Source organism: Giraffa tippelskirchi, chromosome 1 (assembly GCF_054371585.1).
Source record: "Giraffa tippelskirchi isolate mGirTip1 chromosome 1, T2T-mGirTip1v1.2.pri, whole genome shotgun sequence".
Classification (NCBI taxonomy): domain Eukaryota; kingdom Metazoa; phylum Chordata; class Mammalia; order Artiodactyla; family Giraffidae; genus Giraffa; species Giraffa tippelskirchi.
In genome coordinates, this window is record NC_137275.1 from 107,500,019 (window position 1) to 107,516,379 (window position 16,361).

The 16,361-nt window shown below is 45.7% G+C and overlaps 1 protein-coding gene and 1 pseudogene across 5 annotated transcripts in view; one reads left to right on the forward strand and one right to left on the reverse strand.

Annotated features, from left to right (window-relative positions):
- LOC145506668 (uncharacterized) overlaps positions 1 to 16,361 on the forward strand; it is a 95,923-nt gene that overhangs the window by 3,793 nt on the left and 75,769 nt on the right. For 2 of the 4 annotated variants that reach the window (XR_014054148.1, XR_014054146.1), the window contains exon 1: positions 9,351 to 9,515. The exons of 1 other annotated variant lie outside the window; for it this stretch is intronic. Coding sequence is in view for 1 of the 3 variants with exons in the window: in XM_081491878.1 (XP_081348004.1) it covers positions 9,174 to 9,515 (342 nt within the window). In the remaining 2 variants the exon portion in view is untranslated. Of the gene's footprint in view, positions 1 to 4,645; positions 9,516 to 16,361 lie in introns of those variants that run through there. One more of the 4 variants, XM_081491878.1, reaches the window with a different exon arrangement.
- On the reverse strand, positions 10,423 to 16,315 carry LOC145538860 (olfactory receptor 4C11-like; annotated as a pseudogene). The gene is made up of 2 exons (XR_014077292.1): positions 16,300 to 16,315; positions 10,423 to 12,401 (listed from the first exon to the last, which is right to left on the reverse strand). The product of XR_014077292.1 is annotated as an olfactory receptor 4C11-like (transcript).

Sequence of the window (16,361 nt, forward strand, 5' to 3'; positions counted from 1 at the left end):
GTCTCCCGCATTGCAGGCGGATTCTTAACCAGCTGAGACACCAGGGAAGCCCTTAGGGTGGTATCAATCTGCATATCTGAGGTTATTGTTATTTCTCCTGACAATCTTGATTCCAGTTTGTGATTCATCCAGCCCAGCATTTCGCATGATGTACTCTGCATATAGGTTAAATAAGCAGAGTGACAATATACAGCCTTGACGTACTCCCTTCCCAATTTTAAACCAGTCCGTTGTTACATGTCCAGTTCTAACTGTTGCTTCTTGACCTGCACACAGATTTCTCAGGAGGCAGGTAAGGTGGTCTGGTATTCCTATCTCTTCAAGGATTTTCCACAGTTTGTTGTGATCCACACAATCAAAGGCTTTAGTGTAGCCAACGAAGCAGATTTGTTTTTGGAATTCCCTTGCTTTTTCTATGATCCAATGAATGTTGACAATTTGATCTCTGCTTCCTCTGCCTTTTCTAAATCCATCTTGTACACCTGGAAGTTCTCAGTTATGTACTGCTGAAGCCCAGCTTGAAGGATTTTGAGCATTGCTTTGCTGTCATGTGAAATGAGCGCAATTGTACGGTAGGTTGAACATTCTCTGGCATTGCCTTTCTTTGGGATTGGAATGAAAACCGACCTTTTCCAATCCTGTGGCCACTGCTGAGTTTTCCAAATTTGCTGGCATACTGAGTGCAGCACTTTAACAGCATCATCATTTAGGATTTGAAATAGCTCAGCTGGAATTCCATCACCTCCACTAGCTTTGTTTGTAGTAATGCCTCCCAAGGCCCACTTGACTTCACACTCCAGGATGTCTAACTTTAGGTGAATGACCACACCATTGTGGTTGTCATCTGTAAGGAGGGACCTATGAAAATCAAGGTCTCTACATCGTAGTAAGTGACAATGTTAGTCACTCAGTCGTATCTAACTCTCTGCGACCCCATGGACTGTGGTCAGCCAGGCTCCTCCGTCCATGGGAATTCTCCAGGCAAGAATACTCGAGTGGGTTCCCATTCCCTTCTCCAGGGGATCTTCCCAACTCAGGGATCGAACCTGGGTCTCCCACATTACAGGCAGATTCTTTACCGCCTGAGCTACCAGGGAAGCCCTGGTATAGCACAGAACAATCAAACTGATCATTGAAGAAAGAATTCTGAAAACAGGAATTGAAGCCCTCTCATCTAAATTCACATTTTTAGAATTAGGTTATTTTAAGATGAAGCATGAAAAATTTGATTCCGGGTTGAGGGTGTGCAAGAGAAGACCTGGACCCCCTCAGGGACTGAAGACACCACTCACCCTGCACTTGTCTTGCTGTTCATGCTCACGGGTCCTTTCATACACACACCCCGAGTCAGGGCCTACACGCCCCACACAGGAGGCACAACTGAGGTCCAGAGGCGGCCCGGTGCAGGAGCACGGCAGTAAAGGGCCAGGCAGAGAGCCAGGTCTTCTGGTTCCTCATCAGTGGCTCTTTAACTTTAGCCAAGTACTAGACTGATGTGAGAGTGTTCCTAGAAGATTAGAACTCCTTTGGAAAGATCCTCTTTTTTCAAAGAAGGAATACAACACCTAAGTCACTTTGGAATTATGTTTCAGACATAATTTTAAAATAAAAGTACTGGTTGAGGGGATTCTCTGGTAGCCCAGTGGTTAGCATTCGGCGTTTTCACCAACGGCAAGGGCCCGGGTTCAGTCCCTAGTCGGGGAACTAAGATTCCTCAGGCTGTGCGGTGTGGCCAAAAAAAAAGTCGTTTGGCTAGGGAAAGCAAGACCTAATAGTTCCCCGCTACCAGTCTATAGCATAGAAAAAAGCTATTAATGCCTTTCTTACTGGTGATTTAACTGAATACTATAGAAGAAAGTGCAGTTCAAACTCCAATCTGTTACGCTAAGTGAATAAAATCTGACACAAAGGCCCCATGTGAATGATTCCGTTCATAAGAAACATCCAGAACTGCCAGCTCCATAGAGACAGAAACAGATCAGGGGTTGCCAGGGGCTGGGGGGAGGCAGAGGGGACGGGGACGGACTGCTGCAGAGAGGGGCTTTCTTTGTGAGTGATGCAATGTCCCAGAAATTAGATAGGAGTGATGGCTGCAGAACCTTATGATCGTACTAAAAACCACTAAATTGTACACTTTGAAACGGTGGATCTTATGATATGTAAATCATAACCTTAATGTCTCTTAAAAATCTGGCTGCAGTCCCAGCAGCCCTCCCTCCTGAGGGGACCACCCCGCGGGCACCAGCCACCCCAGCTCCAGCTTTGAGTCCCATAACAGCCCCTCAGCTGACCTGATTACTTCCAATCTGCTTCCATTACTTCAATAGCCTCTTTCACTCCTACTCCCTTGTCCACCAGGGTGGCCTCTATTGTTCAAGTTTCTAATGAGGCAATTGCAGATTCATGTGCTACCATAAGAAATATACAAAATTCAGGGTACAGTTTCCCCAGTTTTCCCCAAGGGGAACATTTTACAAAACAATCACACCAGAACAGTGCTACAGAATAGTGACACTGATCTTCAGATTTCCAGGCTTACTCGTCTGTGTGCCTCTATGTGGCTCCACACAATTTCTCAGATGTATATGCTTTGTGTATCTGCCACCAGTCACGAGAGGGGACACTCCCATCACCATGGGGATCCCTCAGCTGCCCTTCAGAACCACACCCACTCCCTCACCCTCCACCCTGCCCCTAACCCTGGCAACCACTCATTTATTCTCCGCTCCTACAACTGTGTCATTTCAAAGATGTTATATAAGTAGAATCAGACAGTATGTAGGGCTTCCCTGGTGGCTCAGCTGGTAAAGACTCCACCTGCAGTGGGGGAGACCTGCGTTCGATCCCTGGGTTGGGAAGATCCCCTGGAGAAGGGAAAGGCTACCCACTCCAGTATTCTGGTCTGGAGAATTCCAGGGACTGTCTAGTCCATGGGGTCGCAAAGAGTCAGACACGACTGAGTGCCTTTCACTTCACTTCTCAAACAGTGTGTCACCTTTGGGGATTGGCTGTTTTCACTAGCACAATCTCCTTAACATTTGCCTTAGCTGTTGCGTGTGTTATCAGGAGCCTGAGCCTGTTCCTTTTTCTACTGCTCAGTAGTCTAATCAATCCCCTGTTGAAAGACACCTAAGTGGATTCTAGTTTGGAGCTACTATGATAAAGCTGCCACAAACACTTGTGCACAGATTTATGTAAACATACGTTTTCACTTCTCTGGGATAAACCCCCAGGAGTGCTACAGCCAGATCATAGAGTAGTCAAAAGTTCAGTTCTGTAAGAAACTGCCGTGAGCTGTTTTCCAGAGTAGCTCTCCCCTTCCGAAGTCCCACCAGCGACGATGAAGTGACCCAGTTTCTTTCGCACCAGCATCTGGCGCTGGCTGAGCGGCATAAATTGCATCACTTGTTTGACGACACAAGTGTGCATCTGGGCAGGGTAATATCCGAAGTCCTCAGACTGGGGTACGAGGCCGTCCGGGGCTGCCCCTCACCTCCCTTCCCGGTCTCCTCACGGCCCCGCCTTCAGACACCCACGCGGCCCGCTCCCTCCCTCCGCTTCAGAGGCACCTTCTCAGTGCACTTCACACCCTCAACCACGCCCCACAGCACCGCTCCCCCGAATTCGGTTTCGTTTTTCTCCAGAGGATTGATCACCAGCCCTTGTTCACCTGTAACCCAAGGGCCCAGAACAGGCCCTGGCACGTGAGAGGCACCTGGCTGAAAGGAGTCCTTCCGGGTCATCTCGTCCAGTCCCCACTGAAGTCCCCGCTCCCAGTGGCCGGGGCTCTTAATGCCACCACAGCTCCTTTGGCAGTGTTACAACCTACTTTACAGCCACACAAACGCCCCACAGCCTAGGACAGGGAGACGATACCGCCTCAGCTACAGCTGCACCGTGAGCGCCTTAAGTCTTCCCTCCCAAATGCAGATGGCATTATTGGATTAATTATATTTCATATTATACTATAACATCAGAAAGATACGGCCTGATCATCTACAGCGGAGCTTCTCAAGATTTATGTGCACGCAAATTGCTCACAAACCTTGTTAAAATGCAGACTCTTGACTCCGTAGGTCTAAGGTCGGGCAGAGATTCTGTACTTCTTATACGCTCCCAAGTGATACCAAACTGCTGGCCCTGAAACCACACTGAGCAGCAAGGATCCGCGGCAAGTCTTGTCTGTGGTTTACTGAGTGGCGGGCTCACTTGCTGGGACCAGAGGTAATGGGGTGGGGCCTCTGAATGTGGACAGCACTGGAAAGACCTCTGCCTTTACACCTCTGTGAGTCCTCTTTTACAAAGAAATTCTACAGCATTACATAGCCAACCAGTAAGAATTACATGCACTGCTATGAAATAACATCTTTGAGATATAGTGCTAAGTGAAAAAATATAGTGTGAGCAAAAAAAAAAAAAAAAAAAAAAGACTTGCACGTGCACTCAAACGTCAGAGAAAACAAAAGAAACTTAATTGTTATTTTTAGAGAATAAGGCTAGGACAGCCAGGGAGGAAGTCTTGCTTGTCATCTTCTGTGCTAGCTGAAGATGCTGTTACAATGTATGTGCGTAATTTTTATAATTTTTTAAGCTAGTTAAGAAAAACTGCTTCCCCAAAGTGGTCTCAGCATATCTAATCCGGGGTGGGAGGCAAACCAGAGCCTGCCTGTCCTAGACAGTCTAAGAAGTGTTCTTACATTTTTAAATGGTTAACCAAAACACAAAATAAAACATCAAAGAATAGTATTTTGTGACATGGGAAAGTTACACACAAAATTCAAAGTTTCACATCACTAACAAAATCTTATTGGAACAGAGGCACACTTGTTCATCTAGCTGGAGCTTCCGGCTGCTCTAATCCACATGGCAGAGCTGAACGGCAGCTAGAGATGTGCTCACAAAGCCTGGAACACTGTCTGACCATGCGCATAAAGAGTGGGTCAGTGTTCAAGAACCAGAAGACTTCATGTGGATGAGACGCCAATACTCTCCGAGTTGATCCACAGATTCAATGCAATCCCCATCAGAGAATCCCGGCTGGCTTCCTCACTGAAACAGACCATCTGTTCTTATAGTTTAAATGGAAACGCAAGGGGCCCAGAGTAGCCAAAACTATCTTGAAAAGGAATCAAGTTGGAGGACTCACATTTCACTTGAAATTGTGATACAAAATTAACAGAAATCCAGATTGTATGGGGCAGAGGGGGGCAGGCGGGGGGCCCTTCCCTGGAGGTCCAGTGGTTAAAAATTCGCCTTGTAACGCAAAGGACACCAGTTCAATCCCTGGTTTGGGAAGATCCCACGTGCCTCGGAGCAACTAAGCCCGTGGACCACAACGACTAAAGCCCACACACCGCAAGGAAGAGTCGTCCCCACTCACTGCAACTGGAGGAAAGCCTGGGTGCAGCAACAAAGACTCCCCACAGCCAAAAATAAATCCATCTTAAAAACATTTTTAAAAAAAGACTGTGTGGAGGGGACTCCCCTGGTGGTCCAGTGGTTGGACTCCACTCTTGCACCATCGAGGGCCTGGGTTCTGTCCCTGGTCAGGGAACTGAGACCCCACAGCCAGGCAGTGCACGGAAAAAAAAGTGAAGAGACAACCCAAGAGAGGGAGTATCATTTCACAAATCACCTATCTGATAAGGGTCTAGCATCAAGAATATTATGAAGAACTGTTACACTCCAACAAAAAGACAATAACTCAACTTAAAAAATGGGAAAGAAGGAGGACAGGGACTTACAAGTTAAGTACAAAAAACAAAGCTGGGCACCCCCAGTCATTGTGGAACTTCCTCACATTCTTATCTGTTTAACTTACTGCAGAAGAGTTTCTGCTATTTGCAGTTGAACGTAACCCTAAACGATAATACCCACTACGGCTAAATTATACTCAGCAGAGAAGAACAAGTCCTGTTGGGTTTACCTTCAAAATTCAGCCATTTCCCACCTTGCCACTGCCAACAGCCTGACAGAATTCACCATCATCTCGCACCTGATCACTTCACTAACTTCCTAACTGGCTTCCTGCTGCTGCCCAGGCTGTCCGTCAACTCAGTTCTCAGCCAGTATTCATTTTAAAACAGAACTCAAATCCTTCCACTCCTCTGAGCAAACCCTCCAATGACTTCCCACCTCACTTAGAGTAAGTGCCACTGTCTTTAATCCACCTGGAAGGGATTACTGATGCGGCGAGGCACTCCTCTACCTCTGGGACCTCCGCTCCCACTGAGAGTCTCCTCTCCGGAATTCAACAGGCCACACCTACCACCTCGCTAGTCCTCTCTGCAAAGTCCGGACCTGCTCCCTGGGCCTGGTCTTTACTCGTCCCTGTTTGCTGTTATTCCTCCTCCATTTATCGCTATCTAACATACTGTGTATTTTACCTATGTACCCTGTTTACAGTCTATGTCCCTCACTAAAACGTAAGCTTCACGAGGGCAGAGCTTTATCTGTTCAAGGCCATAGCGCTGCACCTATTTAGGATACTGGCTGGCACTCGTTCGATGTTCGTTCAGCAAATACTTAAAGTCAGGGAAAAACTAGGAGGGGATACGAAGGAAAGTGAGAAAGTGCCAAAGGCCAATGCCAACTGCCTCATAATTGCAGTGAGGACCCTGCCAAGCTCTGGTACTCCCCTGCACGCCAGCCTTCTAGAGACTGTAGCCAGCACCACGCGGAAGCCCTGCATACCATACACTGAGCCCATAGTAGGCACTCAGGTCCTTAATCAGAGTCCACGCTCAGCTGGTGCCACTATAGTTCCATAGACAGCAAGAACCATAACAACAGAACAGTTACTTTCTCATTGCTTTTGGCCAATCTTGTGGGGAAGGGCTTTTTCAGCTGAAGTGTATGAACAGAAATGCTAAGATCCAAATTTGTAGGCAGGGAGTTTGTTACTCAAAATCAATGAGTATCTGCTTTCTCAACAGCAAAGTACATAAAAATATATTTATGCATTTTATAACTATAATTAAGCCAAATGCAATTGATTTCAGAGCATGCTAAAGAACCTTTCAAAGCTGCTATTCTGAAGTATTTTTGTTTTTAAAAAATTTAAAGTCTATCCATATATATACACAAGTTATACCAGGTAGGATACACAAGGAAGAAGTGTAACAGTGCCTGCCTCTGGGAACGGAGTTAGGTACTCAGGACAAAGGAAGGGGAGAGAGACATTTTAATTACTTGTCTGCAATTTTGGCGTTTGTATCATGTTAATGTATTGTATTGGAGAAGGCAATGGCAACCCACTCCAGTCCTCATGCCTGGAAAATCCCATGGACGGAGGAGCCTGGTGGGCTGCAGTCCATGGGGTCGCTAGGAGTCGGACACGACTGAGCGACTTCCCTTTCACTTTTCACTTTCATGCCTTGGAGAGGGAAATGGCAACCCACTCCAGTACTCTTGCCTGGAGAGTCCCAGGGACGGGGGAGCCTGGTGGGCGGCCGTCTCTGGGGTCGCACAGAGTCGGACACGACTGAAGCGACTTAGCAGTAGCAGCAGCAATGTATTGTTTATGCAAAGATGACAGACCAAGTGCTGGACAACAGACAGGGACGGCAGTAAGACGTTCCTTCCCACCCAGAGCCTGCCTGGTGCTTCCTGTTTGTACACAAGATCCAAGAGACGCTGAGATGCGTGAACTTCTCTGACTTCTACCTCCACGGAGAAGCACTATGCTAAGTCTGGAATGGGTCATGGTTACAAGTTATTTGCCGCGGAGAAATGTCAAGTTGTTAAAAAAAGATTCTTTTTTTCTCAAAGTATCCAAACAAGTTTTTCACCTTTTAGCAGAAAAAGCAATTTCCTGCTACATTTTAACAGATAAGCCAAAATGACTCCCCAAATACTCATTTCCTGATGAAACCTCAGGACACAGCAAGGAATCGTATCAGAAACAAAGATGAAAACATTCCTGAAAATGAATCCATCTTAACATTAAGGTGAACTTCTTAAAGGGGCTGCTTCCCAAAAACTGTCCTCATTAAATGCCGTCTTGTACAAATCCAGATGAGAAACAGAACGCCCGCACATGAAAGAAAGGCCTGAACTGTAGCAGAGCACGCCCTGACCTCTGCGGAACACCCAAGACTTCAAGGAAAAGTACTTGGGCTCTGTAAGAAGGTGACATCAAATGGTCTCTCTTCTTCTGTTTCGAAAAGTTCCCTAGCACAAGCAACCGAGACCCCCTACTTCCAAACAGTACCAGGATGTCTGCCACAGGAGACTGTCCGCAGACACCCATCCAGGTTCTGGCCAGCGTGACTGCGATGCCCGTGAAATGGACATCACTCGCCCCGACGATTAACCTCTCCCTCAGCAAGATGTGATTTATTTCCAACTGCAGACAAGTAATAAACTTCAGTCCACTCGTCCCACTATGGAAGGCCGTTTTATTGTTTCTTGTGTGTTAATAACAACCATCTAGGCTAAGTTCACACTTACGGGGCGACCACCGCTCATTTAAGGGGCCTGCAGACCGCCTTGAACTGAGACAAGCCGGTCTCTTTCCAACACTTCAGTCTTCTGCTGCGACCCCCGAACTAAACGAAAAGCCCTGAGGCTACGGGAAGACAGGCCCGACTGACTCCCAGCCTGTTTAAAGGGGGCCCCGCCAGAGGCTCCCCATTGGAACGCGCGCGCTCCCCCGCCCTCCAGCCCGACGTCCCCGGGCATGAGGTCACCACTGTCCCTGCATCACTCGGGCTCCCAATTCCCGGCTCCTCGGGGAGCGGCCAGCGCCCGCGCGGCCCTGCTCCCCTCAGAGCAGAAGAGTGGGGGCTGGACGCGGCCTCGGCTCGGCCGAGTCCTGCTCACAACGCAACCCCGGTTCCTCCCCAAACTGGGCAGCCGGGAGGGCAGAGGGCCGGGGCCGCCTCCGTGCCTCCGCGGGAGGCTGGCGAAGGCCGGGGAGGGCTGGGGCCGAGCTGCGGCGGGTCAGTACTCACGGTCGGTGCAGCGGCTCCTCGGCCACGGCCGGGCATAGCGGCGGCGGCGGCGGCGGCTGAGGCGGCGGCGGCTGAGGCGGCGGCTGAGGCGGCGGCTGCGCCTGCGGCGGCGGCTGCGGGGGCTGAGGCGGCTGAAGCGGCGGCGGCGGCGGCGGCGGCGGCTGCTGCTGGAAGGACTTAAGGGACTCGAAGGCCTTCATCAGCTTTTCCAGGGTCGCCATGGCGGCCTGCGGCCCCGCGGTGACAGCGCCCGGAGCCCTCGAGCTGGCTTGCGGCTCCGCTCAGCAGCGCGGCAATGAATCAGGCTCGGGGCCGACGGCAGGAACGGAACACAGGCGCCCGGCCATCTTGGGTCCGTCCCGGCAGCCACCTCGGCCATACGCCCCGCGACGCTCCGCCGTTGGGCGGGGCGGGGCCAGGCCGGCGGGATTGACAGCCGGAGGCGGCGGCCTCAGCAAAAGGCCAGACGCGGCGCCCGCCCGGCTCTACGCGTCCGCCGTCTCGCCTCCTGGAGCCGCCGAGGCCACAGACATCAGCGCGCTCCTCCCAGGAAAAAACGAGGTGGGCCGTGCGGACGTGGGGGGTCGCGACGGCGGGGCGGGGCGGGGCGAGAAGGGGCGGGGCGAGAAGGGGCGGGGCGCGTCGCGGAGGGGCGGGGCGCGTCGCGGCGGGGCGGCGGGGCGGCGGGGGCGGCGGGGGCGGCGGGGCGGCGGGGGCGGCGGGGGCGGCGGGGGCGGCGGGGGCGGCGGGGGCGGCGGGGGCGGCGGGGCCGGCGGGGGCGGCGGGGCGGCGGGGCGGCGGGGCGGATGGTCGTAGGGGCGGGGGCGGAGGGTCGGAGGGGCGGGTCCGGCGGGGCGGGTGCGCGGAGTGGCGGAGGGGCGGAGGGGCGCGGAGGGCCGGGGGTGCGGAGGGGCGGAGGGGGGCGGAGGGGGGGGCGGAGGGGGGCGCGGAGGGGGGCGGAGGGGGGCGCGGAGGGGGGCGGAGGGGGGCGCGGAGGGGGGCGGAGGGGCGCGGAGGGGCGCGGAGGGGGGCGGAGGGGCGCGGGGGCGGAGGGGCGGGGGGGCGGAGGGGCGCGGGGGCGGAGGGGGGCGGGGGCGGACTCAAACTCGTGCCCATCGAGTCGGTGATGCCATCCAACCATCTCATCCTCTGTCATCCCCTTCTTCTCCTGCCTTCAATCTTTCTCAGCATCAGGGTCTTTTCCAATGAGTCAGTTCTTCACATCAGGTGGCCAAAGTATTGGCGTTTCAACAGTAGCAAAATAGTCTTAATTATATTTATTCTCAGAGGTAGACTCAATGTCTGTTCCCTTGTGGACTGGCTCCTACTGTTGATACTCATTAGTTAACAGTACTCAAATAAAATGCAAATTTAGTGAGATGCATGAAAAATATGAGCTTCCCAGGTGACACAGAATCTACCTGCCATTACAGGAGATGCAAGAAATGCAAGTTTCATCACTGGGTCAGGAACACCTCCTGGATAAGGAAATGGCAACTCACTCCAGTATTCTTCCCTGGAGAATCACATGGACAGAAGAGCCTGGCAGGGTGCAGTCCACGGGGTCTCAAAACAGTCCGACAGGACTGAGCGACTGAGCGCACACACCCACATCATGGCATTAGTTCTATTTTATTTGTCAATTATTGCCTTTTTCATATGTATGACCTCATCCTTGAGATGTTAATTTTTATAATTTAACTAACAGCTTTATAAAATGGTCATCCATTCAGAAGTAACCAAAGATTAGGGAAGTGTCCATGAACTTAAAATAAAAAAAAAAAAGATATGTATAAAAAAACTAAGAAATATGAAAATAATAATCAACATGATGAACAAAACATATTAATGTATATAGAGAGAAATTATCTATCAATGCAGTGAATATCTTTGTTATAACTAGAATTATCTGATTTGAATAGGAAGTAAGGCATTATTTCCCTGTACATAGGCAAAGGAAAAGCTAATTTTTAAGAGTATTATAGAGGGGAAACAAGCACCAAATAGAGGCTTAACTAGTTGATATTTATGCTCCTTGGGGATCATAGGTTTCTGGGTGTGATATTATGCTATTGACTCTTGAGCCAGAAAGTATATGATACAGATCCAGTAGTTCCAGAGCTGGTTTACCAACAAAATGGATGATAGAAATCAGGGACAAACTATTAAACATGGGTAAGAAAAAAAAACAAAAACAATAATGTACAAAACCAGAAGATAAACCTATAGAAAGAACAGGATGTGGCTCACAACCAGAAACATCAAAGCAGACAGCAGACACGAGGAATGGGCTTGTGTCCCCACAAAGATGATGGAACTTCAGGTTCTCTTTCTGAGGCGTTGGTTAAAACAATACAGATTTTGCTGGGTGCTCATTCTGCCTGTTCCCCTAAATGCCCCACTGGAACACATCTATACTGTCCATAATAGAATGAGAACATTTTCTCTTTTCCATCAATCCAATTATACTTAAACTCGGGCAGAATTAGCATTTGGCATCTTCCACTCTTTGCCGTCTCAAGTTAGACTTTGTTGCACCATAAATTTCTCATGGCCTGTTTGGCTTCTGCATTCCTCAGAGTGTAAATCAGAGGGTTGAGCAAGGTTGTTACAATACTGTAAAACAGAGCCACCGTCTTGTCCACTGGAAATACAGTTAGAGGGCGAGCATATATGTATATACACGGTACAAAGAATAAGACAATAACGATAATGTGGGAGGTGCATGTGGAAAGGGCCTTCCTTCTTCCTTCTGTGCTACAGTTACTCAGACAACCTAAGATGAAAACATATGAGATCAGCAGCAACAGGAAACTCACCATGCATATGGTCCCACTGTTAAACACTGTGAGTAGGTTGATGACATAAGTATCCACACAGGCAAGTTTCAACAACGGTTACATATCACAGAAATAGTGATCAATAACATTGGGGCCACGGAAGGGTAATTCCAAAGTCAAGAGAATCTGTGCTGAAGAATGGATACAGGCCCCTAACCAGGCCAGTTTTACCAGTGTGCCACAGACACATTGGCTCGTGATGGATGTGTACCGCAGGGGCTTGCAAATGGCCACATAGCAATCGAAAGACATGAGGACAAGTACCAAGATCTCCATGCACCCAAAGAAGTGAAATGCAAAGATCTGGGTCATGCACTAGTTGAAGGAGATGGCTTTCTTCTCAGATACAGAATCTATAATCAACCTAGGGGCAATGGTTGTTGAAAAACAGGCATCAGCAAAGGATAAGTAGAAAAGGAAGAAGTACATGGGGCTCTGAAGTGTCTGGCTATATCGTATGGTCATCACAATTAGGAAGTTTGCCAACAGAGTTCCAAAGTATAGAAATAGGAAGATAACAGATACTACTTTCTCCTTTAGTAGATTCTGTGTTGAATGAACACATTCATTCTGAGTAGAATGAATTCGTTCACACTGCTGTTCACCTCTATGGTTATGATAAATATAGAACAGACACAGCTGAAAAGTGGTTCATCTTCTAAAGAAAAGTTGGAGAAATGGTGGCTTGGCAATTGTGGTGCATTTGGATGCAGAATTGCAAGTTTTAGAGTTCTAATTTCGTCAAACATATAACTTAGTGTTTCTCAAAGTTTTCATACACTATACTCACTCAGGAATTTTTTTTTTTTAATGTTGGCATGCTTTAAACATTGGCATTGATTCAAGGTCTTCTTGTTGCTGCTGCTGCTGCCAAGTCGCTTCAGTTGTGTCCGCTTCTGTGCGACCCCATAGACAGCAGCTGGGTTGCCAAATTTTATGTGTGTGTGTGTGGGGGGAAAGCGCTCAAGTGATTGTGCACTCTGCCATGGTCTGAAAACTAGTGAATTTGCTTTATGATCTTGGTCAGATCATTTTAATGCCTTGACACTCTTTATATGACAGAGAATCTGACAGATACATTATTAAGGATATGCATATGCATATGATACATATATGTTCATATGATGTGTATGCACATCAATTACTGACAATAATATCCTTATATAATTTAAAAATAATATATTTGGAGATTATCTCCTGAGTGAATACATTTCTTGATTTGAACAACAGTTTGTAGCCATTATTCCTGGTCTCTTCAGTATCTTTGTTGGGTTATACTTAAGAAAAAAGCTTATTTTTCCGTCTTTAGATTCATTGCAGCTATAACTTTACCTTCATTGCCAGTTAGGGCACATGAGATATTTGAGCCAATCAATGAGGCTAGCAGTATTTTGGAAAATTGCTATATATTTGATATAAACCATTACATATGTCAGATGCATGCTAGTAAATTTCACATTCTGTGGACTCAGCCTATTATTTCACTTTCTATGTTTCTGTAACCTGTGTACTATCTTCCTTCATATCTGATTCTCCTACCACTATCATCTAGAAGATTGCATTCTTTCAATTTGTATCTCTTTAAAATGTAAGTTTAAAAATGTATTTCAGAAACTCAACATAAAATGCATCTCCTTGCTCTCCTTTACTTTTTCCTTATATACTATACCTATATAATTTCAATCATCGTATTATATTTTCTGAATTTCCTTTTTTAATTTAAAAGCCTTTTCTATGTTAGCTACACTGTATTTGTAGTGTAATTATCTACTTAGCAATTAAAAATAAACATGATGTTAGTCACTCAGTCATGTTTGACTCTTTGTGACACCATGGACTCCACCAGGCTCCTCTGTCCATAGTATTCTCCAGGCAAGAATACTGGAGTGTGTTGCCATTCCTTCCTCCAGGGGATCTTCCCAACCCAGGGATCAAATCCAGGTCTACTTCATTGCAGACAGACTCTTTACCAACTGAGCCACCAGGGGAGCCCAAAATTAACCTATCAAAATCTGAAAATACAAATTCCACCATTTATTTTTTGTTTTTCCAAATTTTCATCTTAATTAAAATATTTTTAATAAACGCTTCTCATATAACTTGTGCTTATTTTAATAGTTTAATCAAATATATGCCCAGGGAATTGTTAATATAAATATCACTATTTTAAGTCACATGGACTGTAGCCCACCAGGCACCTCTGTCCATGGGATTTTCTAGGCAAGAATACTGGAATGATTGGCCATTTCCTTCTCCGGGGGATCTTTCTGACCCAGGAATCGAGCCCACATCTCCTGCATTACAAGCATGTTCTACCACTGAGCCACCAGGGAAGCCCATAATTATTGACATTATTCTCAAATAATCTTTCAGTTTGGTTGCTTCAATATTTATTAGAAAATTAATTATGGTATGGGTGTATCTGCATAATAAAATTTCCAAAGCTTGCAATGTATTACAGGGTAAGAAAAGCGCCCTTCAGAAATTCATACTTAACCAGTCCAAGGGTGGTGTTAGTCACTCAGTCCTGCCAGACTCTTTGTGACCCCATGAACCCAACCGGGCTCCTCTGTCCATGGGATTCTCCAGGCAAATGGGCTGTCATTCCCTTTGCCAGGGTATCTTTAAGACCCAGGGATCAAACCCATGTCTCCTGCACTGCAGGCAGATTCTTTACAATCTTAGACACCAGGGGAGCCCATAAACCAGAAGTAAAAGTTAGTTCCTTACACATTCTGCTGGGTTTTCAGATATATATCTATATACCTACATCTACCTATATATAGATATATATGTATGTATATACTCACACATATATGTGAAATATTTTTATGCACAAATTAGGTCATTTCCCATTGTTTCTAAAACTATAACAATATGGCACAAATTGCAAATAAAAAATTAACTTCAGGCATTATTATACTTGTTAACAGAATTAAAATTATGAATATATATTTTGATTAGTAATAGAGTATAACATTTTTGTATATTTTAATTTATTATATTTCATTTGTTTTGAATTTTGTATGTTATATTTGTTTAATTTTTGATATCTTTAAATTTTGAGCTCTTTTTTTTTCAACGTTATACAATAAACTCTATCAATTTTACACTCCTGTTTCCGTTTTAGTCAATCATGTTTTTAAAATTTAATGTCAAATGAAACACATTTTAACATGAATTTTGACGTACACTTCCTCTTTCTGATTAATCATCAATTCTTTAGTGATTCAATAACACCATCAACTCAGTCATCAAATGTGTACTGAGAACCTACTCATATCTGGAGTCAACTTATAGAGCATGAAAAGATGTCCTCAACCTCCTCACAACCACGTTGGAGGGATAACATTTCTCTATGTAAGATTCTTAATCATTGAAAAACTACACACAACTCTGTGATAATGCTAAGTAAATTTTAACTCCATATCAGAAAGATCCTAGAAAATAAGCTGATTGGTCGTTAAAGGTTTAAACATGGGAAATAAGTGAAATTATGGCTTTAATTGAGTTAAACTGCAATTTCCAACAAAGTTCTCTGAAAATTAAATATTCAAAAAGTTTGTAAAGGGTTTCCCTAAGTAAGATAAATATATCAATATCAGTAAATCAAGCTATTTAACTCTAGTAAAGTTACGCATCTAAATACAATTAGATTTTCCTTGCAGTTGAGCTAAAATAATATTAGTTCACTCTGAGAAATTAGAAATATCACAATAATTACAAACTCTGATTGGAAGTTGCAATTTTCTCTGCTGATTATTAAAAAAAAAGGAAATCAATTATTATTTAATTTTAATACATTAGGTTTCCAGTAGGGGATAAAAACAAAAGAAGGGGAGCCCTTTGCTGTGAGAAGAGGAGGAGTTAGGATTGAAGAGTGATTAAATATTTTTAAAAAGGGAACATGCATTGCTTCAGGAAAAAAATAAATGCTCCCATCATTAAAAACTACACTCTCATTAAATTTCAAACATTTTAAGAGACAAATTTTGGGTAGGTAACAGACAACCATGACATCCAGTTCAACTAATTCTATTTTATTTTAAGTAAGCAAAGAGAAGGTTTAGGGACATAAAAACAGGAAAGCATCATTGACAGGATGTATGCATTAGTTTAAATCAATACTACCTAAGAATTTTATTATTGAATTCAGCCATTATCTCCAAACTTTTCTGGACCACCCTGCCTCTTTGATTTGGGAGGGCATCATGGTGGTAGAAGGTCTTTTTCCTTCCTTGAGCCTTACATTTTACTTTTACCTACTGAATTGTTAACTGATTCAATATATTTGGTGCCAAAATTTTTCCATTCTTCCTAAGTTAAATAATCACCTGCCTCTATCTCCTATGTTCCATATATATAACGTATGTATGTATGTATGATTGAATAAGGCAATTCAATATTAAATATTATTATTTTTCCATAATCTTATCATTCAAACAATTTTTGCTTGTGCAATTTCATGTGACATACACATTTTTTTGCAAGGTAACTGGACTGACCATGTGATTCATCCATTTCTAGTTACAAAGCATGACCTGTGATACAGAGTGTTTTAATTAAG